The sequence below is a fragment of the Rhamphochromis longiceps genome, linkage group LG18 (genome assembly GCF_057381845.1).
Source record: "Rhamphochromis longiceps isolate RC_006_pf linkage group LG18, R_longiceps_female_GT1.1, whole genome shotgun sequence".
NCBI classification, from domain to species: Eukaryota; Metazoa; Chordata; class Actinopteri; order Cichliformes; family Cichlidae; genus Rhamphochromis; species Rhamphochromis longiceps.
Window position 1 is genome coordinate 21,494,530 of NC_140574.1, and position 26,314 is coordinate 21,520,843.

Consider the following 26,314-nt stretch of genomic DNA (forward strand, 5'->3'; position numbering starts at 1 on the left):
TGTGAGTGGTGGTTCAGTCCATGTTATTATTGTGTTTGAGGGTACAGTTGTCCATTGTGGGTGTGTGTATGTTCAGTCCATGAGTTTAACGTGGGTCAGATGTCAGGAGGCAGAGTTCAGGAGTCTGACAGCTGTGGGGAAGAAGCTGTTCCGGTACCTGGTGGTCTTAGTCCGGAGGCTCCTGTGGCGCCTCCCAGAGGGCAGGAGGGTGAAGAGTCCATGCGATGGGTGACTGGGGTCTTTGATGATTTTCCCAGCCCTTTTCAGACACCGCTTCCTGTAGATGTCTTTTATGGCAGGAAGTGGTGCTCCGGCGATGCGCTGGGCAGTTTTCACGACCCTCTGCAACGCCTTCCGGTCCGAGGCAGAGCAGTTCCCGTACCAGACTGTTATACAGTTGGTCAGGATGCTCTCGATGGTGCAGCGATAGAAGTTCACCAGGATGTCTGAGGACAGGTGGTTCTTCCTTAGAGTCCTCAAGAAGAAGAGGCGCTGGTGAGCCTTCTTGACCAGCTTGGAGCAGTTGGTCGTCCAGGTGAGATCCTCGGAGATGTGGACTCCCAGGAACTTGAAGCTGCTCACACGCTCCACAGCCGTCCCCTTAATGTGGATGGGTGGATGTGGGTCAGCATTCCTCCTGTAGTCCACGATGAGCTCCTTGGTCTTCTCGGTGTTAAGCAGCAGGTTGTTTCTGTCGCACCACTCAGCCAGACGATCCACCTCCTCCCTGTAGGCGGCCTCATCGTTGTCACTGATGAGGCCAATCACCGTGGTGTCATCTGCAAACTTAATGATGGTGTTGGAACCATCAGCAGGTCTGCAGTCGTGGGTGAAGAGGGAGTAGAGGAAAGGGCTCATCACACAGCCTTGTGGTACACCGGTGTTCATTGTGATGGTAGATGAGCAGCGGTTATCCAGCCGGACATGTTGGGGGCGGTTGGTCAGGAAGTCCAGTAACCATTTGCAGATGAGGGAACTGATACCCAGGTCTGTCAGTTTCCTGATGAGTTGTGAGGGGTGGATTGTATTGAATGCTGAACTGAAGTCTATAAACAGCATTCTGGCGTAGGTGTTGTTGTTGTCCAGGTGTGAGAGGACAGAGTGCATTGCGATGGAGACTGCATCCTCTGTGCTCCTGTTCCGGCGGTATGCGAATTGGTGGGGGTCCAGGGTGGGGGGGAGACAGGATTTGAAGTGTGCTAGGACCAGTCGCTCTAAGCACTTAGTGATGATGGGGGTGAGTGCTACCGGGCGGTAATCATTGAGGCAAGATGGGTTGGAGTTTTTGGGTATCGGGACGATGGAGGTGGATTTGAAGCAGGCCGGTACCACAGCGTGGGCCAAGGACAGATTGAATATGTCTGTGAGCACTCCTGCAAGCTCCCCAGAACATGCTCTGAGAACACGCCCGGGGATGCCATCAGGGCCTGCAGCCTTGTGGACATTGATCCTGCTCAGCACCGCTCCTACATCGGTGGGGGAGAGAGTCATAGGTTGGTGGTCTGGCGTCACGTCTGCTTTGGTTGTGGTTGTGGGGTTCCCTCGCTCAAAACGAGCATAAAAGTTGTTGAGCTCGTTGAGGAAGGAGACATCAGAGGATGCGGGGGAGGGTTTGGTGGTCCTGTAGTCTGTGATGGTCTGGAGTCCTTGCCACATGCGTCGGGGGTTGGAGTTGGAGAAGTGTTCTTCTACCTTCTTTTTGTAATGGTGTTTGGCTTTTTTGATGCCCTTCTTTAGATTAGCCCTGGCTGTACTGTAGGCGTGTGCATCTCCTGACCTAAAGGCAGTGTTGCGGGCCTTCAGGAGGAGACGAACATCCCGGTTCATCCAAGGCTTCTGGTTGGGGTACATGGTGATCCGTTTCTGGGTGGTGACACTGTCTGTGGTTTTGGAGATGTAATCCAGTACAGATGAGGCGTACTGGTCCAGGTCTGTGTGGGTGAACATATTCCAGTCTGTGTTTTTAAATCTGTCCTGGAGCACTGCGTCTGTCCCCTCTGGCCACACTTTAATTGTCCTCACAGCAGGTTTCACACGTTGGATGAGTGGTGAATACCGAGGTGTGAGGTTTTTGGCTCTGGCAGCATGTTGTCACGTCAGTTATCCAGCTGAGTGGCAGCTAACATAAATTACTGAGGATGCCAACTCTGTGGTATAGTTGCAGGTCTGATCTGGTTTGAGTAAAATGCTTGGTTTAACTCCATGTACCAACGTGAGCAACACAGACCTACCTGAAAGTGAGACCATACGAAGGGATGAAGGGATACAACAATGAAGCTGGAACCGCTCACAGCCCACCTGCTCACCCACTGAGCTAAAGTGACACCCATATTAATTGAATGTTGACTGGAAAATACTGCAACTAGAGGCACATTTACACATTCACATGTGCACATCTCAAGGTCTCTCTTGGAAATGAGATTTTTAATCTCAATGAGATTTTTACCTGGATCAATAAAGGACTAATAAAAAAAATTCCAGGTCTCCAAAAAACCCCAATTTCAAAATACATTAAAAGCTGAAAGGTGTGTTTTGTACTGTTAATTAATGTACTTAGAATATGTAAATTGATGATCTGATGGGGGTTAATCTATAAATCATGACACTCCGCTGCCACATAACATAAGGTTAAAGTATCAGTATCGAGTATCATGTCGGTATTGACAATACTAGTGCTGTTTTTACTTGGTATCGGATCCACAGAAAATTTAACAGGATGTTGTTTGATCTTCTTCTCTGCTTCATTAAAAGGAAATGTGTACGTGATAGGACAATTCATTGCAAGAGCACAGCAAAATAATGTTGTATAACCCTGACAAGGTTATCTGTTTAATTGCCTTTATGATCACATGTTTACTGTGGAACTGATGTCTGATGAAGTGTGAAGCTCCGCTAAAGCTAAATAAGATGAACTGATCCCCTTCTTGTCTGGTGTTATTTGCCTTCTAATTAGTGGCATGCAGCCTGACAGCAGTTACAAGCTTAAACATGTTAGACTAATAGTGCCTATGATAGTTCAAATATAGCTTGCTCATACAAAGGGTTACTCAACCCTGTAATGCAATACCTCCAAAGAGTTCCACTGAATCAGACACTAAAAAACAAAACAAAAAAAACTTCCTGCAATGATAACACTGGAGTAAAATCCCCATAAAGTTCTTTAGAATAGACCATGATGGCTAGTTGTAATGAGGTTTGACAGGGTGGCATGCATGCCATCTTCACCAACATCTTGTCAGAGTAGTTAGTTTACTAAGGGCTTGTAAGACGGGTTACGCTTTTGATCATGACAATAAAACATCCTTTCCAGGGAAGCAGTCTTCTGAAAGGTGACAATACCTATCATTCCACGCCTCGTTTTCAATCCATTTGGTAGAACAGCGGTCCCTTGTGGCTGTTTGGCTAAACTGCAAGGCTAACTATCCACTATTTAGTTAGCTTACTTGTAGAGCTCGAGATTTAGCAATTCCCTAAACACGAGTGTGGTCTGAATATACTAAAAACGCAACGGATATGCTCACGTTGAATTAAAAAAACACACGCCTTTCAAAGAAACGTTGCTCCACATCACAGAGTACTCCAGAAAATTTGCATTTTGTACAGCCTGAACCGGTATGTATGTACAACTGTGTGCTAACGTTAGCTAAATTAGCAAGGTTAGCGGTTGCTAACGTCAGAGTGCTGCTGGCTGTATGGACGATATGTATATGTTTATTTATGATAGCGGTGGTGAGACACACTAAAATGCGATGTGCATTCGTGCTAAATGAATCTTAGACAATCGGTCGACGCTTGAAATAGCGTGGTAGGCAGTGGACATCCTGCTAACCCATGTTGGCATACCTGTTTGGCTAATCAGTACTGAGGTTAGCTGTGGGCATTGCTGTCAATTATCTATAGCTTCCCTGCTATGCAGCTAATCCTGTGCTAAGTGCAGAGCAAATCATGTACATCAGAGCATATAAGTGATTAGCTACACGTTTTCTAATTATACCCTTCTTTACAGGAAGCCATGTCGGGAATTAAAAGGAAGATAGAGGGCAATGATCCCGACTATGAGGACGTTTCTCTGGTCCAAAACAGTAAGAGAAACAAGGCGGCTGAACATAGTGGTAAGTTCATGCTCTGAACCCTGAGCCAGTACACCTGCTTTGCTTGTTGTGGTCAAAATTAGCTATCAGCTTTGTCCTGGTCTTGGAGATAAGTTCATTCCCTATTCCCTATTTTATCCAGCTCGAGAAGCAACAGTTCAGAAGATTGAAACCATCATCAAGGAGCAATTTTCTTTGGAGATGAAGAACAAAGAGCATGAGATAGATGTGATAAGTCAGGTATCCGGTGATACTTTCTTTTAAATCTGTTTTACTCTACTTTACTTGTTACTGCATAAAAACTTAACATGGACAATAACTTACAGGTCTTCTTCACGTTTAAGTGTAATACACAGCATGCCGGCTAACTGTTCTTTGCTTTGCAGCGTCTTAATGAAGCCAGGAGGATGATGGACAAGCTCAGGGCATGCATAGTAGCTAATTACTATGCCAGTGCTGGACTGACAAAGCTCTCAGAGGTAAATTCCCATTCATTTGCACACAGAGTTGGATGATACAGCCTCAAAATTGTAGTGCAATAGTAGTAGTACACGGTAAGTCAAATGTAGGCACACAAGTAGCCTAGGTATTGTTTCCCCTGGGAAGTAAAAATATAAAATAACACTTTAACTGAACAATTGTTACACTTAACTATGTAAATCTGAAAAATCTTTTCCACCTAAGATGTTGTTTCTTAGGTAGAGCTTTCTCTCCCCCCCCCCTTTGCTCTTCCTGTCATCTGGAGTGCACCTCCTGTGTGAATCAGTGATGCTTGGTGGAGTCTTTTGTTGACATTTAGGTTGCACATCACCAGCTCTTAGTATCGCCTCCTGTGTAGCCTGGTTGTACTTTATGGTGTTTATTTGCCTCAAGTGGTGAAACACATTTGTGGCTTCCATCTTCAGCTGGAACAGTTTCCTTGCATATTTTGCAAAATATTGTCTTTTTGTTCAAGGTTGTTGAAGTAGCTCCATTTTTAGGTACTAAATTGGCTCCTGAACATATCCCGACTGGTCTCATTGTTACATGCACTATGGATTATAAACACAGGGCATAAAACTTTATAGTGGTGTTATTGCAGACGGTAATAGCCAGCTGTCTACTACTCTATGTGGTGGTACAATATAGAAACATTGACCTAAATTTTCTTCTATGTCCCATAGCATACCTCCAAGAGCGACCCTGCTGTGCTGAACCATCCAGCCATCCGACGCTTCCTGGAGTCTCCTTCCCGTTCTTCTTCCCCTCTCAACCAGGGCTCTGAGACTCCATCGTTGGTTCAATCAGAGTCCGAGTCTCTCTCACAGCAAGGAGATGGTGCTGAGAGGAATGGAGAAGGATCTTGGAGAGAGGACAGCAGCAGGCAGGAGCGCAGACCCGGACGCAACACAGGCAAAGTAAGTTCACCTGGCAGAAATTGTGGAGTTCTTGACTGTTTGATGATCGGTTAATAAAAGCATTGCCGTTGTTGTTGCCGTAGGACACATTCGGTGTACCATCGTCTGCAGGCGCAGAGCAGAGAGTGACCTACCACTCTACTGGGGACGATGCATCTAGACTTTATGTGAAGAAGACAATCGTAGTAGGAAATGTATCCAAGTACGTAACCAAATTAAAAAATGTCTGTCATTTCTTTGGTGACTAATTACATTGTAACACACTTTTCAGATTAGAACTCAGAATTGAAAAGAAAGTGTTGTTGAAATAGATACTCTTCACGTGGGAAGCCTGGTGTTTTGTCTTAGAATTTCAGAAACACACAATTTTGAGAATAAATGAAATGTAAAAATTTTTAATAAGAAAGTCACTTAAGCTTCGGGCAGGTATTATAGAAAAGGCTGCCTACCTGCATTCAGTGTTGTCTATTTTTTTTTATTTTTAATCAGTCTTGGAGGAAAACACAAACTGCGATGGACTTGCTTATAAACTACTGCATGTCTCTTATTTTGAAAGTTCAGTTATCATTCATATATCACTCAGTTATACCACAAATCGGCCATCTTGAACCGCAGCTGGTTTAGGGTTCATGTGCAGGATCAGAAATTAAGTAGAAAGAGAGCTGATTTTATTCATTATTGGCTAAACATTAGAAGAACTGTGGCAGTCGGGGTTGGTTTTTCTTATTTTATTTAGTCAGCTGAATTTTTCTCATGCATGATTGTGCACTGAAGAGATGAGCCACAAATCAGTTTTCCTGCAAGTGTGGTCTTGAAGAAGATTGAGAATACATTTTACCTAATTTATTTTGCCCCTGGGTGGACAGTTTTCCGTTCCTCAAGACTGCACAGGTAAAATTACACTCAGTTAATAATACGTTGGGATCCCACCTGCCATGATACTCATGAGCATGTTGACCCCAGACCCCATATAAATAGATACTCACTTTTTAATTGTACATTACGTAACGTTTTAGCTCTTATGGGTCAGACCACACCTGCTGTTGAACTTGGCCTTCATTTTCATGTTAGCCACACACCTGTAGAGTTTCGTGACTGCATTTTGTATAGTAATGAGGCTTTTATTTTGACAAATGGGTGCCTACCATTCGTCAAAAGTGAGGTTTTTTTTGTTCCAGCATGACAGACAGACTCGAGCGGAAAAGGGTGCCAGCGATACTCATCATCAATGAAGCGCATATTAAGTTTAGAAAACTTTGAGATATTTTTTTAGCACACTTAATATTTTAGTACAGGTTTATTAATCAGAAAGGATTTGATCAGATGAGATTTTAAGTTCCTCCAGGCTTCCAACCGGTGTTTGATTTAAGACGGAAACTTTATGACAGAAAATTATTAAAGCGGTGTTGAAATTAGTCATGTAGCACCTCCTTGTCTGTCTCCTCTTTCCAAATACTTTGTAAAGATTTAAAGAAAAAAACACCCCTTCATTTTCAGTCTCACTTTACCTTCCTGCTCTTCATCTTGGGTGGTGTTTAACTCTTCTGTAAACCATCTATGCATTACCTCAATCCAATGTTTTCACTACCTCTGAGATTTTTCTTCTTTGTTTATTATTCTCAGGTACATTCCACCTGATAAGCGGGAAGAGAATGACCAGTCTACTCATAAGTGGATGGTGTACGTCAGAGGCTCAAGGAGAGAACCTAGCATCGACCACTTTGTCAAGAAAGTTTGGTTTTTCCTGCATCCCAGCTACAAACCCAACGACCTCGTGGAAGTCAGGTTTGTGCCAGTTTTAATGAAATGTGTTTTCAAATGTTTTTTAAGCAGTCATGCAGTTTCATGTACTAATGTTGCAGAATAAAAGAAGTTAGAAAGAATTTAATTAAAGAGAAGAAGGAAGACAAAAAGAAAGATTTGTTCTTGCAGTGTTTCGTAGCTCTTAGATAAAATATTTACTTCTAACTTTGTCGTGATAAATAAGTCCTTTGATCCACCTTTTTCCAAGCATCACTTGCCAAAACTGCAAGAATTATACAAACAATATTACATAATAATTCTCAGCTCGGTGAAAATCCTTTAGATCAACTTTTAGCAAACACTGCCCCCTCGTGTAGGTTTGATGATGCAGCGCATTCAACCCCTATCAGTCTCATCGCTTTGTAGAAAATCAATATTTGTCTTACCAAGCAGTAATCACTTCAGCAAAATCTTACAGCTTTTAAGAAAATTAAAAGATGACAAATTTGTTATGCAGATTGTACACACATCATTAGGCAACGTCATTTGCTGCACAGCGAGTCAGCCAGAACTCAACGTCAACAAGACTAATAGCAGGCACACCTAAGTGGTCCAGACTTGCCTTAGCCTAAAGCAGTTAGGTGTATAGATGAGCATCACACACTTAATTTAGCAATCATTCACAAGCAACAGAGGTTAGGTAGCCTTGAAATATGCACTTCAAATGTCTAATTGTTGGCATTACCCTCTAAAAATGGCTCAGGATTTAAGGTTGCCTGCAGCTTCTGAATAAATGATCTCTCTCATCAGTCAGCAGTCCTTATCCTCAGCTGTAGCTTCCCAGCTGTTTGAACTGACAAAGTGCTCACGTTGCTGTTGCAGCAGCTCACAAGCTCCCCCCATGTAACTCAAACCTTCACTCCCAGTGAGCCCTACGCTGATGCTCTCTGCTGACTCCCAGCACAGCCTGACTGTAGATGAAGGGATGAAGTGAAGTGGAAAAAAACACCTGCTTCACTTATAGGTTGCGCTTGAATACACACATGATACGCAGGCACATGCACATGCCCTTGCAGTCAGATCAATGTCTGTTATGTTGGGATGAGAATGTCAAGCTTCAAAGGAGGAGAACATGTGAGTTTTTCAAGTCATTGATTTTTAGGAGATTCTTAACTCGGTCCAGGCTAGAAAACAGATTGGTTTTTAAATAAAGGCATAGTGATTCATCTTTACTATATATTTTTTTCATCCTGACTTATATTTGAATTTTAACAGTGTTGCATAAGGCAGTTCAAATGTGTCTGTTCTCAGTGAGCCTCCCTTTCATTTAACGCGCCGCGGTTGGGGTGAGTTTCCTGTGAGGATCCAGATCCATTTTAAAGACCCTCGCAACAAACGTATTGACATCATCCACCAGCTAAAGGTCAGAATACTTTACAGACCACATCATCATTCACTTTACTTTTCTCGTTAGATGAGGACTCTTTGTCTTTCCTTGTGCCAATTTTCAGAGCCTATTGTAGACAAGCCAGTGGGTCTGACTTCTACTGCTGAATTTCACATATGTGTAAAGTGTACAGGATTTAGGCAGGAAACTTAAAAGGATTACATACATTCACGTCAGTATTTTATTTTTTGACAAATACACAATATTTGCAGATTTTGCCTCTGGACACCACCACAGTGTATTTAAATTCAGTCAGTGTGTGATTGAAGTGCAGACTATCAGCTTTAACTCAAGGGGATTTCCAAAGATATTGCATTAGCAGTTTAGGAAATAGTCATTTTTGTCCACAGTCCCTCAAAAAGAGGAAGACTCTGAAAGAACTGGACAACTGACTGACAAGCAGCAGAAAGCAACAATAAAACAAACCAATCAGAAAGATGGCAAAAATTCCCAAATCTATAATTTAAAGGTGGTGAACTGATTTGCATGTTGACATCATTGTTACATGATAACAATATAACATAAGAAAGTAAAACTCTTGAGGAGGTAGGTGTATCATTTTCAGCATCTAAAATCAAGACATGCATGTAGGGTTTACAACAAGCTGAAAACCAGTTGTTATACTCAGGAAAAAGAAGTGCAGAGTAGACTCCGCTAGAAAAAAATTCAAAGAGCCTGCACTGTTCTGTAAACAGTTCTGTGGATGAAATGAAAAATATGGAGAAGGAGAGCAACAACTCATGATCTGAAGCATACCAAATTACCTGCTGATAGAAGTAACAGGATGCATTCTGTGTGCAGGGCTGTGCTCTCTGCTCACATTCAGACAAATACTGCAGAACTCACCAGACAGCATTTTGCAGAGTAAATAGATAATGACCCAAAAGAGCAAGCAGCGCAAGTTTCTCAAGGCAAAGAAAACGTATTACTTTTAATGGCCAAGTTGGTCACTTGATCTCAACCCAACGATGCTTAATTTACAGTTATTAAATACAAAACTGAAGGCAGAGAGACCAACAAACAAGCAGCAGCTGAAGGTTTGTGCCGTAAAGGCCTTGGACTTCCTAAACAGTTCAATCAAGTCTTTTGATAAACCCCTTGAATACATCAATTAAAACGTTAACTGGGTCAACGGGTTTTATTTGCTGAGCTTCTACCAGTTTTATTAAATATTTTTTCATTTTAATAGCTGAGTGCTTCAGCAAGTTTTCTCCTGTTATGGCTTGCTTTTTTTGCCCCACTGAAAAGCACCTGTCTAGTATCTTTTTTTCAGTCTGCATTACAATCACGTTCGCCTTTTTAAACTAAAGAACTTTCATTGCTTTTAGAAATGCATAGTGATATAGTCCAGTTTGATTTCAGAGTAATTAGATGTTGACATTTCTTAAACAAATAAGTAATCATAGTATATTGCACTAAAATGTGTTTATACAGTTCAGTAACTCTGCTGCATAACTTTGCTGTCTATATCCTTTCTTCTGTTTTCCTACAGCTCGACCGAACATACACTGGACTGCAGACGCTCGGGGTAGAAACAGTGAGTTAGAAATGTTCACTTTGTTTCTTGCTATGACTTTTTTTCCCTTCAGAGCTTCACTCTGACGTTGATTTATATTTGTTCCAGGTGGTTGATGTGGAGCTTCACAGGGATTCTCTTGGGGAAGACTACATCCCTCAGCCTTCTTCCTCCAAGGTGACTCACAGAGCAGCCAGCCCCACTTTGACTGCCTCTCTGGCCCAGACTTATGGACGCTGTAGTTCTCCTGTGTCACATGACTCCAGTGTAGACAAAGGTACACCAGCAGATTATTTTTGCACATTTAAAATAATAGGGATCATGTACCTGAGGGTGTGTATATACTGGACTGCTTAACAGAAAAGTAGGATTGTTTATTTTCTCTCCATAAAACTAAACCAGAATAAACCAGTTTTCAGTGGTTTCTTGGCCTTACAATCATTTTATGTCAGCTTATTATCAAAACCAGATGATGTTCAATAAAAATTGTTCTTCCATCTGCAGTTTTCATAAAGACAGAGTCGGGGAGGCCTGCAGGTGTTCATAGCGCAGGCCTTGCTGCTGGTGAACACACTCCAACACGGCCCAAGGCCGGTGACAGAGTCACTCTGGGTTCCCATGGCAACTCTGCCTTCCAGCCTATCACAGCAAGCTGCAAGATTGTTCCCCAAGGACAACCACCCAGTCCTGCTGAGTCTCCTGGGAAATCATTCCAACCAATCACAATGAGCTGTAAAATAGTTTCAGGTACGTGTCTCCACCCACTGTCCTTGTAAAATTGTCAAATTGTTTCTAAAGAATCCAATTCATCATAAATAAGATGGTCTAAGTTTACACAATAAAGATGCCCTGTGATTATAACTTCTTTATTTCAGGTTTTGTTGAGGTGAAATTTGTAAATCACTAAGAAGTGTTGACAGCAAACGCCTCACTGACATTGAAGTTTGATGACATTATTTTTCCATTTGCTTGTAATTTCAACATATTGTTTCCCAGCACTGACACTGATTCTCAGCTTAGTGAAGTTGGTATGAATACATTCATTGTTAGGAAGATGCAGTACTGCTCAGTAGGGGTTGACAAAAGCTTCTTTTGTGTTCCCACAGGCGCATATTTCTTGCATTAGCCAAACAAAGTACATAAAAATAGAAAACCGCCATTATGTTTTAATTCAGATTTGGAAAACTGCTGATTATAGTTTCGAATGTCTGTAAAGGCAACTGTAAACAAAACACAGAGAATGGAAACAGTGGCAAAAAGGTCATGTGACATGAATTTTATCTTTCGATAACATATTTCAGAGCCCCTTTTAAAAATGAGAAAAAATAAGTTTCATAAAAAATTAAGTCCAAGAGAATTACTCATACAATAACTGCCCTACTTCCTCCCCCACAGGGTCACCCATCTCCACACCCAGCCACTCCCCGCTGCCCCGCACACCCACGACCTCCACCCCTGTCCATTGCAAGCAGAGCTCATCCTCTGTGCTCAACAATCCTTATATCATTGTTGACAAACCGGGCCAGGTTATCGGCATGGCTTCCTCATCCGCTGCCTCCACAGGTACACTTCTCTTACTCAGTGTTAAAGTGCTGCTTGAAATCGGAAGTGGACCTGGAGCAAAATTGAGAAGCGGTGTCTGAGCCGCCCACATGGGATATAAAAATGGCTGTGAAAAATCCGCTTTATAGCAGGACAGACGATGAACAGTGCCCTTCAGACTTCTCTGTTCTCTTTGTTTCTCTCTTTGCACTTTTTTCCCTCTTTAATCCCTTTAAAGTCTACTTTCTAACATTATGTATTCCCTCTTTGCTGTTTTCTTTCTCCCTACCTGCACTCCTAAATTATGACGTGTGGTGAGCCAGCAGGATGGTTGCTAAAGGAGAGGTTACCATGGTAACTGAGTCAATGTGTTTCATGGCCAGATTAGGGGGCTATTCGAGAAGACCCTGCACTCCAAACAGTTTTTTCCTCTCTATGTGATGTGTGTGTGTAAGTCCCCATAAAAAGATGAGTTTTATTGCCATCTGAGCATTTTGCGCATCATCAAGCAATCATCTTGCATGATGATAGTCATTGTGTTTACTTCCTCTCAGCACCAGCATCAGGTCATATTCCACTTAGGAGCTCTTTCCTGTAGATTGCCGTCTCACACCCACTCAGCCACTCCTACACTTCCTTCACAAATGCACTGCTCACCCAGATTCGGCAACAAGGTTAGAGTGTTCTTAAATTATGTTTTATCAAAGTGGATGAGATAGATGTGGGTGTTTTGGCTGATTCACCAGTCCTGCAGTAAAACAGATTTTAATGCAGTGAGTAAGGAACAAAACTCTGGTGGGGCTCAGCTCTGCGAGTCAGTCAACCCTGAGAGGAAACAGTCACCTGGCACCACAGTGGCCTCGATATCTCTCGAAAAGCTGACAGGAAGGGTGGTGAATCCTCACCCTCATCTGTGCTGTGACTTATTGTGTTTGTATGTTTGTTAATTATTCCACAGGAAGCCCATCCACTAAACAGTCTGCCACTCAGGGCACTCGCTCCCCAGCACCTAAAGTTCACACTGGCACCTTCCTGTCCTCAGGGATGAAGGTGAGTTGGTAGAGCCTTACTGGGTTACAACCTTAAACGTGACAAACATTATCCATTTTTACTGCCCTGTCCTCTAACTATGAAGACAGTCCTTGTATTATTTGTGTTTAAAGCAACATTAACAAAGCAGTGTGATATTAATAGTAAGCCAGGGTGCTATCTTCAGCAGCTGTGAGTGCCTTGGCAGCTATTTAAATAGGACATAGTTCTGAGGATGGGGGAGGGGGAGCTTTGCAGAGAGAATTGCACAGTTCTTTTTCACGCAAAATGTGTCATTAGCTTGCTTTAATGTCATCCTACTCGCACATGCTAATGATCCCTTTATTGTCCACAATGAGCGAAATATGATCTGGCCTAAAATTCCTGTTTTATCACATTGGAGCTCTGATTGGTTCAGATTCTTTAGTTTTCTCTGTTGTAAACTACAGACATCTGCTCTCACACTGAAAGGCACCCCAGATGAGGACATATGGGGAATATCAAAACATGGACCCGATGAATAAATGATGATGCTGATTTTACGAAATCTGTTTTAAGTAACATCTTTTCTTGCAGCACTGCAGCCTGCTGAAAAAAGAATAATCAGATCTTTCTTTACAGTCAGAGTGCATTGTATTAATCATTTATGTGATGTTTTCTTTTAACCAGACAATGTAATTGGTAACTGATATATAGCAGCTGCATTATGAACCCGCTGTGGTTTCAAAGCAGTGTGGAGTTGTGTTTCGAGTCCCTCTCTCCATGTTTCCCGTGCAGGTTATTATCAAGCAAGAGCCAGGGGAAGTTTCAACACAGCAACAGCCGATGGTTTCCACAGTAACCAGTCAGCAACAGCAAGCTAGCGCTACAGCAGGACACCAGTTTGTCGCAGTGAAGGGGGGTCACATGATCTCCATGTCGGCCCAGAAACAGACTGGTGGAGGGACAGGGGCCACTAGTAGCAAGGTCAGTTGTCACCCAGACAAACCTGCACAGACGCAAACCTGCAATGATAAATACGTATGTGTGTGGCCACAGTCATTTAAAAAAAATAGTTTCTTCTCTTTCTTCTAGATGTTGGGTATTCCTGTTAGCTCAGGGCTTCAGTCTTCAGTCAAACAGGTTGCTATCAGCAGTGGACAAATTCTGGTTGCCAAGGGCAACCCTTCTGTCTCCAAGGTGATGAGTGGAAAGCAGGTTTTGGCTCAGGGAGTTGCTAAAGCCATCGTCAGTGGAGCCAGTGGCATTTCTGGACACCAGGGTACCAAGGCGGCTGGTGGTTCAGGTGGCAAGAGTGGAGGTCAGAGATTAAATACACTCGCACACACACATAAAAGAACAGTTTCATTTTATAGCAGCCCAAGTTGTTGTTACAATTTCAAATCCCATCCTGGCTGTTAGTAGAATTACATGATCTTTGATCCCCAATTTAAAACCACAGTATGAAATACCCCCCGAATGACAGAATGGTTGCCCCATGCACTCAAACACAACATTACATTACATCGTAACCTAGTTGATTTCTGTATAACAGTGCCTGCTGTATCAAAAACGAATGATGCTACAATAGTGAAAAGTATTGTCATGTTTTCACTGTGACAAGTTTGGTATTAAAGGATTCTGGTGACATGCCAACTCCATCCATTCATCCATTTTCTTAACTGCTTATTCAGTTCAGGGTCACTGGGGTGCTGCAGCCTTTCTCAGCTGTCATAGGGAGAAAGGGAGTTATTCAAGTTGGACAGGTCGGCAGTCTGTCACAGGGATAACACAGAGACACAGACAAGCATTCACACTCTGTTCTGCTCTGGGTTTAACTTTGACTCTGAGGTGGGGGAACACTTCAATGGGGTCATCAATGTTTTTTTGTTTTTTGTTTAGTTTTTTTTGGTTGTGTGTTTTTTCTTTTTCCTTTTTTTAATAGTTGAATTACATTTAGAAACAATGTGTCTCTACCCTATATTAATATCATCTTCTTTATTTAAAATGTTTGCAGTTTTAGAGCTGAGTGAGTGATCATTATTATTTCTTTTATTCTGTGTTTGTTCCTAGTGATGGCTACACTTCAGCTGCCAGCCAACAACTTAGCCAATCTGGCCAATTTGCCACCAGGTACCAAACTCTACCTGACCACCAACAGCAAGAACCCCTCGGGGAAAGGAAAGCTGCTCCTCATCCCACAGGGAGCAATCCTCCGGGCCTCCAGTGGAAGTGAGACATGTTGCGTCCTATATTATTAAATATATATAATAATAATAGTAAATAATATTTTTATACAGCCACTGTTTAAAAAACCCATATCAGTTTCCATTGACATGGTATTGCTCCTTTTGTGTCAGTGTTTTAGTCACATGCTTTTCTCAATCCTATTCATGTTTATTAAGACCAAGCAAAGGGTTTGTTTGTTTAAACTGCTTGTAGTCAATCTTTGTTGGATGTGTCACCATGTTTTAATAGAACTCTGTGACAGTGTATCTTTGTAGCAGCAAAATGGAAAATGCAGGTTAGCGTTGTCATGTTTTATATTGCAAGGACCTGCAAGATTATAGTGTATTTCATGAATTAATGTAGAATAATTATTCTAAGTTTAATATCCCAAAGTATAGCTTTACCACTTAAATATGGTTTCCAGGACAGTCTCTGTGGATTACAGTATGTGGGTATTTAATATGCAAGAAAACCTGCAACATGTGAAGCTGCACAACATTTTCTAGCAGGTGTATAATGTCATAAATTACTAGGTGTTAGAAATAGGCATTTGCCTGGAGCGGGTAGCTTACTCAACAGTGTTGATAGAAACTGAAAACAATGCTTGATTTTGTTGGCAGCTCAGTATTTGGGGTCAGCATCCCAGGCAAAAACCTTTCACTGCGACATTTTCATCCATGCCTCCAAGTTGTAGACATCTGTATTAAAAAATATTTTGGCTTCCAGCTCGTCATAAAGTTTGGAAAAAGAAATCCACTTCTGAAGTGACTCTACAACTTGAGGCATGTTAGTGCCAGTTACAGATATTGGCTGCTGCTGGACAGTGAGTCAGTTACAGTCATCTGTTTTTCTGCTTAAAGACATTTGGATTTTCACAGCAGTAAGCCAACATTGCACTGCCCTGCTCTGCTTCACAATCGTGCCTTTGCCCTTCTTTGAAATGGCAGCACTGATACTCTGGATTTTTCATATGAAATGAGACTGATCTATGTGGATTTCTGTAATTTAGGTCAGCAGTCCCAGAACAGCTCATCAGCGGTCTCTGGGGGCTCTCACAACTCCTCCTCCTCTTCCTCTTCAAGCAATCTACCTTCCAACCTCTCCTACACATCTTATATCCTTAAACAGACCCCACAGGTGGGTAGACCCACTTTTTCCTTTACTAACGACAAATGCAGTCACACACTGGCACAACATAATTTGTGGCTCTGTATGTATCTCATCTTTGCTTATTAGAGTGTTCATATTTGACTGACCTGTTCTTAATTAGAGTGTGTGTGTGTGTGTGTGTGTGTGTGTGTGTGTGTGTGTGTGTGTGTGTGTGTGTGTGTGTGTGTGTGTGTGTGTGTGTGTGTGTGTGTGTGTGTGTGTGCACGCGCAGAGGTTTCAAATTTCCACATAGACACTGGGTCCTGCTTTCCTAATAATGATCATTCTTCAAGAGCCATCTTTTTTTTCTGTAAAATTTCATGTCAGTCTCTCTTATGAGCCAAAGAGCCGGCGCACTCCCACATTCTAATTAGGACCTAGAGGATCAATTGACCTAGAGGGCTAATTGAATTTTCCGTAGCTATTATGTTATAAAAAATTAAAATGTAATGGAAGCATTGTACTGCTTAAAATAGTCATACTGTGCACATCATGTAACCTTGTACTGTATGTAATTTAAAGTCTAATATTGGTGATATATTAAGCCTGGCTGATCCTGTGTGGGTTTACTAGGCTGACCTGAAACCAGTTTTTATGGCCTTTGAATACAATAAGTCTGTAAGATTTTAGACAAAGACAAATTTTGTTTTTAGTAGTTACACCACTGTAGTGACTGATTTTGTGTGCCTGTTTGTATCCAGTAACTGAACACTTTGTTGGTTGAAATAGGTGACTGGCCTGTTTACTGAAGAATATCCCTGGTCTTTGCCTCGAGAAATTCTTGAGTTGCTTTTGCATTATGTTTTGCCGTATATGCATGAACTGTCAAAGAATTACAGCCGTTCACCACTAAAAAGGTGCTCAAAAGTAACTGGACTGACAGAATCAGCATCACGTTTACTGCAAAGTTTGTACACAAACAAGGAATTTCTCTTGGTGTCATGGTTCAAATACAGAGGTACAGAGAGAGAGGCTAACAGATAGTTTTATGGCCAGATGATGCCTAGTTAATGTCCTTAGTTATTTCATGATGAATTAAACATATAAAATTTGTGGAGTTGAGTCCAGGCAATGAAATTGTATTGGACTGTGTCAGAAAACACCTGAAAGAGCCCGCCTACTTCTGGGGGGAAAACTTGAGACCAATGTGAACCAGACTCATGGGTAGTAAGTCAAAAAATATAGGAATTTGCAAAACAGATGGCCGGTGCTCCACAGAGAAAATGGATAATGACCTAAAGAATACTGCAAAAGCAACCTAAGAGTATCTCAAGGCAACGAAGAATAAATATTTATTATTTATAGAACAAGCTTTTCAGTTATTTAATTTAAAACTAAAGGTAAAAAGATGGCTGCAGTAAATGTCCAGGTGTTCTAGACTTCTGACTGCAAAAAATGTCATCCAGTCATTGAAAACAAGCGTTACACTGGAACATATTTTAATTTTCAGCATTTGAATGTGGTGCACTTTGTATAAAAATGCCTGTAAATCCTAAACAGTTAAAGCGGGACTTTTAAGCTCCTTGAATTAAAGCTGATAATCTGTACAGTCACACACTGATTTAAAATCCACAGTGCTGGCGTACAGAGGCAAAATTAAACAAAAATCATTGTCCAAAAACTCTTGGACCTGACTGTGTGTCATTAGAGCTGCACTTTAGTCATTCTTGTTCTGTTTTCTCAGGGTACGTTTCTGGTCGGTCAGCCCGCACAAGGTTCGGGGAAGCAGGGGAGTTCCGGTTCGGCAGGTCATGCTGCATCATCTCCTGCAACTGCTAGCCAGCAGGCTATTAGAGTGACAGCTGGACAGAAGGCAGCCATCTTGGCTCAGGTCAGTGTGGAGAGTTTACTGTAAGCTGTTCAGTGTGTAACACAAATGCTGCTGTAGTTACTACTGCTTCTGTGTTTCTTAGTTGTTTCTTTGACAGTCTGATTTCGACACAGGCTTGTCTTTTGGGTCTTCCAGTTCTGTGATAGTAGGACTCGTGTGGGGTTTGCCAGCTCTTTTGTTCCTGCTCTGCAGTCATTTTCCTCTTTAATATTCTTAATGAAATATTCATTCTTCTTCTCTTCTTTATTTTTATGCATTGCTGTATGTTACTTCACTGATTGCCTCCCTCATTTGACCACTAAATTATGACCGTCCTGCCAAATCTCAGATTTTGTGGTGGAAATGCTTTTGTATTTTCTTTGACAATGAAATATCTTCAGAGGTCTTTTCTTTTTCATTTGGAAGTATATGGATTAGTGTTGTGCTGGGAATATAATTTCATAACACAGTTCACGATCTGTCATCCACACACTGAAAGTTGTATTTTGCACATTGTTAGAGGGGCATGCTCATTTCACGATAGTGTATTAGAGAAGTATAATTGTTACTAGAAATGTCACTGCATACTCAGCGTTTAAACAATGCTGCCCTTGCAACAGAAATATGGCCCACTCAGCTAAATTTCTTTTTCAGTTTTATAAATGTACAACACCATGTAATTGTAGTTATCAAGCAAGGTGTTATCCAGCAGGACTGCAGTAGTTCTATAAAATAGACGGTTATATGAAGCCTGTGTCAGAATAAACTGGCATAACAGGACTCGGCCAGAGGATAACCACATCTTTGTACAGGATAAGAAGGCTGTTGTTGCTAGCTCTGCTAACATTAGCCACACTCCACAAACGAATTTGACCACCTAAGTAACGTTATACAGGCTGCAAGCTATGTGCGGATCATGTCTCTCCACGTATTACTTCAGCATTACATTAGTCTAATTTGTGCTAGACTCAGTTTAAGTCGTTGCATCGCCTTAATTCTCCAAAGTAAAACTTTCTAAACTGTCTAAAGATGTAAAACCAACGTGTAATAGATGCACACTGGCCCCGGGCTCATGGCACATTCTTACTGGCAATAAAATTTGCAGTTTTATTGGAGTTTAATCTTTAAAACACTGTCAGACAATTTTTGAAATGACCATTCAACCAGATCTATTTGTTACCATATTTAGTCTTGTGTGAGAGCGTTAGGCTCAAAATAACAACTTATGTAACATTGTTGTCAGCTGTACTATTTACTATTTTTTTATTGTTTGGACTAGAGTTAAACTATTTTATCCACGTGCCAGTTTGTTTTAATGTGACGTCTTTTTTAAAATCTGTGTCTGTGTTGGCTGTGTTTTGAAAATTGATATTTATTTAAATTATATTTTATATTTTTGAAAATTAATTAAATGAAAATGTTATCAAGCTTTTTACAATTTTCTTAAATACCAACAGGGACCATCTGTACAGATCGTGTCGCCCTCTTTAATCAATGTAAATTAATCACCAATGACATATGTGGTTATTATCCTAGGCTGATTTTAAGGTGCTTAAGAGAAAACATAATTTGTGCTTGACACAGACTTTTTTCTGTTTAAGGTATTGCGCCATCTTAATTTTAATTTTAAGTTAAAGTTTATATAACATCTCCAGACATAGATCCAACACAGATCCAACAAGAAACAGTATAAACGGTGGATGTAGCTACCAAGTGGTCATCCTCTGGTTTTTGAAGTTTTGTTTGGAAGAAACAAGATCAGCATTTTCACTTGGTTTCATCTTGGTTAAAAAAAAAAAAGTGATGAGGAGGGGCAGGTCCAATTGATGTCATAAGCCAATGAACATACCTAAAGAAATAATGCTCTTTTTCAAAACATAGTTTGATCAAGACTTTTTTTATTCATTGTAAACTGTAACTGAGTCCATAAACTCATCAAGAAAGTGGTTAGAGGTCAAGACAGAAGGCTTTCCCATAGACTTCTGTAGCTCCAGAGGTGTTTCTGCAACCACAGCTATCGCCATCTGGTGGCTTTTAGATACACTGCAGGTTGAATGTACTTCCTCACTGGCTTAATTTTTCCAACTGCGAAGCCACGTCCATGTTTTATGCTGTTCATGGTTATTAGATCTGGTATTACATCTTAACTCTGAAACACAGATTGGAAAACAAAAACATATTATTCAAAGATGGCACTCAAACACTACATATGAGTGTAGTTAGTTTTCCATTGGTTCCACTCACAATTTAAACGAGCTGCAACAGTGAAAGACCTGTCCAGGGTGCTGCTGGTGCAAGCACCTGATTCTCCCATGTGCTGCTGAGCTGGAGGTGGACAAGTCCCCTCATGCATTTTAATCAGTCTCACTTTATATAACATTATCATAGTTTTCACTTGGGTAAACACTAAGAAATGAAACTGCTGACTTCAGAGTTTTAGTCAGACTGGTGTAGTGTTAGTTATTTTACAGGGTTTTTTTCTGATTTAAAAAATGGCTTCCATTTTCATTTTCATATGAAATGGTCTATAAATACAATAATTACATTGTTGTATTACATTGGTGTGCTGCTCCTGAACAGTGCAAAACTCAATAATATCATTGGTAACAAATGTAAAAGTGATTCCTTACTATTTACTGGCAACATGGCTACTGTGGAAATAAAGAAAAAAGTCTATGTGTGTATGTTTGTCAGAGTTTAAATCTTTTTTCTTTTGATAGATTGTGAGTTTTCACCTCATGCCTCCTTGACAACTTCAGCATGCTGCACGTGGGCTGCTGCTGCTGATGTTCTAAGTGGGTAATTGCTCGTCCTCTAATTGACAGGTGGTGGGCAGCTCCCAGGGTGCACAGGTGAAGTTGCCTGACGGCTCAGTTAAAACAGTAACGGCAGCAGGAGCAGGCCACTTGTCCAAGCCGGGCACCACCACGTTAAGGATGACAGGTGGAGTCATCACCGCTGCTAGCTCCACGCCTGGCTCTGTCAGCAGTGCGAGCCAACAACAGGCGAGTTTCACAGCTTTTATTTACATCCCTTTTATTCTGCATGGCAGATGTCCCTATGTAAGAGTCACATTAAACTAGAGCTGGGCGATATGAGATTTTTTCATATCACGATATGTTTTTTTCATTTCAGGCGATAACGATATCTATCACGATATAAGCCAAATAACTATATTTGTAAGATTTAAATGTGCCGTTGCTCACAAGTAAAATGTGAAATAATCAGCAGCTTGTTTTTAAATATTTATTTCCCATAATAAGTTCAACAGGGTAGATGTACTTAAGGAACATGAGACTTTTTCAGATAAATAAAGGCAAATATTGCAAACTACACAAAAGGCAGCCGCTAAAGCGTTTAAGTTTCAAAATAGAACAAACGAAACAGACTAAATTGTCAATTCCACTTAGAAACAAAATATTAATTCTAAAAATAAATCTTAGTTTGTTTTACAGAAGAACAGACAAAACTGACTAACTTTTGTCAATATCAAATAAACTGAGAACTAAAAGGAAATTCTCAATCTCTCCTTGTTGTATAGCTTAGCTTTTCAAACAGTTTTAACAGTTACTTTAGTCTGACAAAAGCCGAATGACGAATTAGCGCTTCCAGTCAGAGACTGAGGCTACGTCCACACGTACACGGGTATTTTTGAAAACTGAGATTTTCCGTTTTCGTTTTAAAAAAATAATCCCGTCCACACATAAAGGCAGAAATGAAGGAAAACGCTGCTATGAACATGCCAAAGCAGCAGGTGGCGCTAGATTCCTAACCGTGCAGAAATGTTGGCCAATCAGAAGTCTAGAAGCCTCGGTGGGAAAAAGTAAACAAAGCTGCGGCATAGAAGCAGAACCGAGTCGTATGTGTGGAGGGACAGTAACTGTGTGTATATGTAAGCATTTAAACACTGCAGAGAGTAGAATTAACAGTAACAGTATTGTAGAAATTCATTTCACCGAAACAATAACGCGGCGCACAGTGTGACGCATGCACCAGTTTATTGTATTTCCAGACTTGCTTTCAGCACAATTTACAGTGCACGCTACTCTGTTTTTTGTCAGACTTGAAATAGCCGAAATACCTTCACACTACGGAACTTCTTTGGCTCTTCCGTTCGACAATCTCTCCGGCATTGGAACCATCATCGGTTTTCTCTTCGGTCACGCTCGGTTGATTTTTCTAGTCGGCACACTCATTTCCTCCATTACCCGCTGGCTGCTTCCCAAACAAACACACGTGCGGCTTGGCACTTGTGCTGTGCGTAGCAAGTCACACGACGTGACGCTGCGGCTGTGATTGGTTCAGCTCTGCGCTACTGAATTTGGATCGGCTGACCTTTTTTTTTTTTTTTTTTTTTTTTTTTTTTTTTTTTTTTAAGAGGACAAGAGCGGCGAGGTCTATCGCGATAGCTTAATTTCTCTATCGAGTAAAAGTTATATCGCGATACATATCGTTATCGTTCTATCGCCCAGCTCTACATTAAACCAAAGAGCTGTAAGCATTTCTTTTATGGTTGCAAGCTAGTTATGCTGTTTTTAATTACGCTGGATTTCATACCCACGTACAGATGAGGACACAATTATTAGCCTCCCTTTGAAAATGTATTTATTTTTCTAACACAGCTGGAAGGAATTTTTAACATCCTAGTTTTATTTTTTGGATGCTTACATTATTTTATTTTGTGCACAGAAAGAAAATTATTTCACCGAAAATTAAAAATTACCAGGGTCAAAATTCTCAGCCACACTGATGCTAATGGTCAGTTGTGACTGGATAACAGCCTGCAGTCACTTGTTTTAGCTTTGAAATCCAAACTCAAGTCCTCCTGAGCAATCCCAGCCCATTCCTCTTTGATGAATCTCTCAAGATCCTCCAGATTTGGTGGTCTGCTTGGTCTTCAGTTAGCCCCACGCATTGGAGTGGGCAGGCGAGCGGTGGCATGAACAACCATCTCTGTGAACACGATAATTTGAGAATGAGGGAACATAGGATTTTCAAATTAATACCATTGATCCATCTGCTAAAAGTCTGACGAGTTTGAAAAATGTTGATCTTGACTTCAAGGTTTCTGAAAATCTTGTAAACACAGTAATTCGAGGCAGGTGACAGCTAAGATTTTCAAACTTATACCAGCAATAGTTCTTATCTGCTGGGAGACTGAGGTTTAGCACTGGTGGCTTCTAGTATTTTTCTTGGTCTGCAAACTCGCAGTCCATTCCTGTGCAGGGTTCTGATGATTGTCCCACAATTCACGACTTGGCGAAGTCATTCACTAGTGTCCTGGCAGCTCTCACTAGTGTCCTACCTCTGCCAGGCTTGTTCTGTACTGTGAGGCTCTCTGAATTTACTGATGATACTTCTCCATCTCTTGCCTTGTGAGCACCAGTAATTCTTTTTTGCAAGTCTAAACTGATTTCTTTTGGGGTTTTTTGTTGTATTTTGGCATGATGCTTTCTCAGGTGAAGCTCAAACTCTTGCTTAAGTTTTTATATTGTGTGTAAACTGGAAGAAAGTCCTCATTTTTAACTTGCTTTTACAAGCTTTGAGCATTAAAGCACATCATTGCACATTTGTGGTTTGTGCTTTGGCTCAATTTAAAAGATCAGTTTTTGGGGGGTGTTAATATTGATCCTGGTATTTCTGCTATTCAGAGCAAATAGAAATAATTGATGCGTTCTAAAGGAAACCTTGCTATGTCCAAAAAGCATTTAGGAAAATTTAATTCCCCTATGGAATTAAAATCCATGGAGGAATTAAAATTTTTCAATTCAATAGGGGAGCTAAAGCTTTTATGCTCATCTTTAAATCTGGTATTATAGATACTAGAAGCACCCTGATTTTGCAAGAAATAACACATTTTTGTATAAGTGGAATTGGAAAAAAAGGCAGTAGAGATACACAGAAAACAAATGATCCAGCCTGAGTGCAGTGGCTCGCATGTGTAGGCACGCTGCTGTGTATATTCATAAGCATCGGTCTGAGTTAGGATGATTACATCTTTAGAGTCAGTAGCTAGGCATCATAAAACAGAGAAATTGCAACACATAAAAAGATTTACTCGGAGCTCCAACAAACAAGCCAAAGAGGCGGAACTTCTCTTTCTGAGGACTCTCTGTGAGGAAAAATGGACTCTTTTGTTTCTGAGATTCCATAAAACCAGTGACCTGATCAGCACAGCTCATTCTGAGAGCTGCGTGGCACTAGAAAACAAACATCAGCAGAAAAAAGAATACACCAACTCTCCTCCAGGCACAGCCACAGCAATCTTCTCTCACATATACACTACAGTGTTTTTGCAAATGGACTTGGACTGTGATATTTTTCATATTTATGAACACGTTCGCTGTCGTGCAGCTCCAGATAAGGTGAAATGCTGCTGTATATGTTTTTATACCTCACTTTATTAGCTATTTTGAAAGAAGGGATTTGTAAATAAGTGTGTTGTTTAATGAAACCATGGTCTGCCATCCATTGTGAAAACAGCTTGGACACTTGAGCTTTTGCTCACTTTGGTTAGCTCATTATCAGAAACGTTAAAGGACATAAAAGAGTCTGTGTTTGCTTATTTCCTGCGTGACACGTGTGTTTCCGTGTGTCCATGCAGGCCCTCGATGGTGGGAAGTCTGCTTCTCAGCATCACTCACTCCTGATGGCAGCCAACCAAGCAGCAGTAATCAACGCAGCAAAGAACACCAGCGCCGCTGGTGGGGGCAGCAGCTTGTCGAAGGCAGCAGTGGCCTCCTTGGTGAAGGGTGCTGGAAACCCTGCTGCGATCGCAAAGACTGCTGGAGGTTCAGCTGGTGCTGTAGTAACAGGTGCAAAGGGGATCACCAATATGCCTGTCATCAGCATGTCCAAAGGTGTGAGTACTGTTGTGGGTGTGCCCAAAATCAGCAGCAGCGGCGCATCCCTGGTTTCTGCAACTTCGTTAGTCAGTGGAGTGGCAGCCGCCGGAGGAAAAACTGGTGCTGCTCTCTCGGGTAGGCAGAAATAAGCCTGTTTCTGCATTAACTGTCAGGTTAAATGTTAATGCATTACTCGAATAAACAGAGCACCTATGTTTTTGTTTTGTAAAGGTATGCTGAAGATCCATTCTGGAGGTTCCAGCTCCCAGCAGACTGTCTTAACCATTCCTGCCAACCAGCTCAAGCAGCTGGGAGTTGGAAGTGGGTCCGGCGGACTGCAGACCATCTTCATGCCTGTGGGGAAAGGTGAAATAAACCCTCAACAAAACAGTGAATTCTAGATTAATAAACTGGGTCCTCCATGATAACACAAGATACTGCACAAACAAAGGTTGCTTTGTTAGAGTCTCACTTATTTTTAATAAGTTTCTGAGGGTAAATCTTAAAATATACAAAAAATATGCAAAATATGTTTTTCCTCATATGATTTACAGTGTGAGAACAGTTACTTTACGCTCTAAACTGAGTTTATGTTCCTTCGTTTAAAGATGGCAGAATGATTTATTTACAACACGCAGGAAAACAGATTTTCATTATTTCACAGTTTTCCTAAGTGCAGCTTCTGGAAGACCTGTCATCCTACCCTCTCATTTTTTCATCCACTCGTTAATCCCGTGTACCTAATGGCCCACAATCCATTCCTGTGTGTTTTACTCTGTTTGTAGTCGTGTCAAAGGGCCCAGTCTCCAGTACTCCTTCCTCCTCCTCCTCCTCTTCCACCACCCCTGGAGCACCTGGAGCTGGAGCCTCCCCAAGTCCTGCCAGCCAGGCCTCCCCCTCCCTTGCCCTGCCTCTGGTACAAGGTGAGGGGTCCATCCTCACTCCACCCGCTCTCCTCTTCTTTTCCACTGTACTCCCAAACTCCTCTTTCTTTGCGTATAAAATTATTTATTTTGCTTAGAAGCACATTAGGCTGTAACTAGTAAACTCAGATCCCATCCCTGTAGTCTCATCTCATCATTTTCTTTTATCTCCCAATTTAAAATATATAGTATGCATACTAATAAAGCAGCCGTCTCTAACACTTGCTTTCTTCCACAGTGAAGACGGAGCCAGGTGCTGGCACAGCTGTCACAGCTGGTCCATCACCCCCGGTGACTACTCCTGCCCCCGCTTCTTCTGTCCACGTTGCCTCTGCAGCTACCACAGTCAAACAGGAACAAGGGGCAGAAAACTCATCGCACGACCTCATCAAGTAAGGGCAGGGACCTGTTACAATCACATACAGTGAGTGTATACATGAAAGCTTCTTGGCACCTGACAGCTGTGATTGTCTTCTCCTCAGCACTGAGCATATAGAAACCATGATGCAGCTGCTGACAGCTGTGGTGAAGAAATTCCCTCTAATTGTGCCAGATAAGAGTAAGTGAGCTCGCCTTTCATTTGATGTATGTAAAGGAAAAGTTTACATCAAAAA

The 26,314-nt window shown here is 41.4% G+C and overlaps 1 protein-coding gene across 1 annotated transcript in view; it reads left to right on the forward strand.

Annotated features, from left to right (window-relative positions):
- Window positions 1-3,419: 3,419 nt before the first annotated feature.
- yeats2 (YEATS domain containing 2) overlaps window positions 3,420-26,314 on the forward strand; it is a 28,356-nt gene continuing 5,461 nt past the window's right edge. Inside the window, exons 1-24 of the mRNA XM_085389102.1 lie at window positions 3,420-3,612; window positions 4,007-4,112; window positions 4,234-4,331; window positions 4,478-4,570; window positions 5,255-5,488; window positions 5,572-5,690; window positions 7,112-7,273; window positions 8,543-8,654; window positions 10,171-10,215; window positions 10,303-10,471; window positions 10,699-10,941; window positions 11,590-11,757; window positions 12,695-12,786; window positions 13,543-13,731; window positions 13,840-14,065; window positions 14,818-14,976; window positions 15,983-16,110; window positions 17,807-17,953; window positions 20,758-20,937; window positions 24,537-24,912; window positions 25,009-25,143; window positions 25,563-25,700; window positions 25,939-26,092; window positions 26,183-26,259. Of these exons, the coding sequence (XP_085245228.1) occupies window positions 4,013-4,112; window positions 4,234-4,331; window positions 4,478-4,570; window positions 5,255-5,488; window positions 5,572-5,690; window positions 7,112-7,273; window positions 8,543-8,654; window positions 10,171-10,215; window positions 10,303-10,471; window positions 10,699-10,941; window positions 11,590-11,757; window positions 12,695-12,786; window positions 13,543-13,731; window positions 13,840-14,065; window positions 14,818-14,976; window positions 15,983-16,110; window positions 17,807-17,953; window positions 20,758-20,937; window positions 24,537-24,912; window positions 25,009-25,143; window positions 25,563-25,700; window positions 25,939-26,092; window positions 26,183-26,259 (3,544 nt within the window). The 5' untranslated portion in view covers window positions 3,420-3,612; window positions 4,007-4,012. The remainder of the gene's footprint in view (window positions 3,613-4,006; window positions 4,113-4,233; window positions 4,332-4,477; window positions 4,571-5,254; window positions 5,489-5,571; window positions 5,691-7,111; window positions 7,274-8,542; window positions 8,655-10,170; window positions 10,216-10,302; window positions 10,472-10,698; window positions 10,942-11,589; window positions 11,758-12,694; window positions 12,787-13,542; window positions 13,732-13,839; window positions 14,066-14,817; window positions 14,977-15,982; window positions 16,111-17,806; window positions 17,954-20,757; window positions 20,938-24,536; window positions 24,913-25,008; window positions 25,144-25,562; window positions 25,701-25,938; window positions 26,093-26,182; window positions 26,260-26,314) is intronic.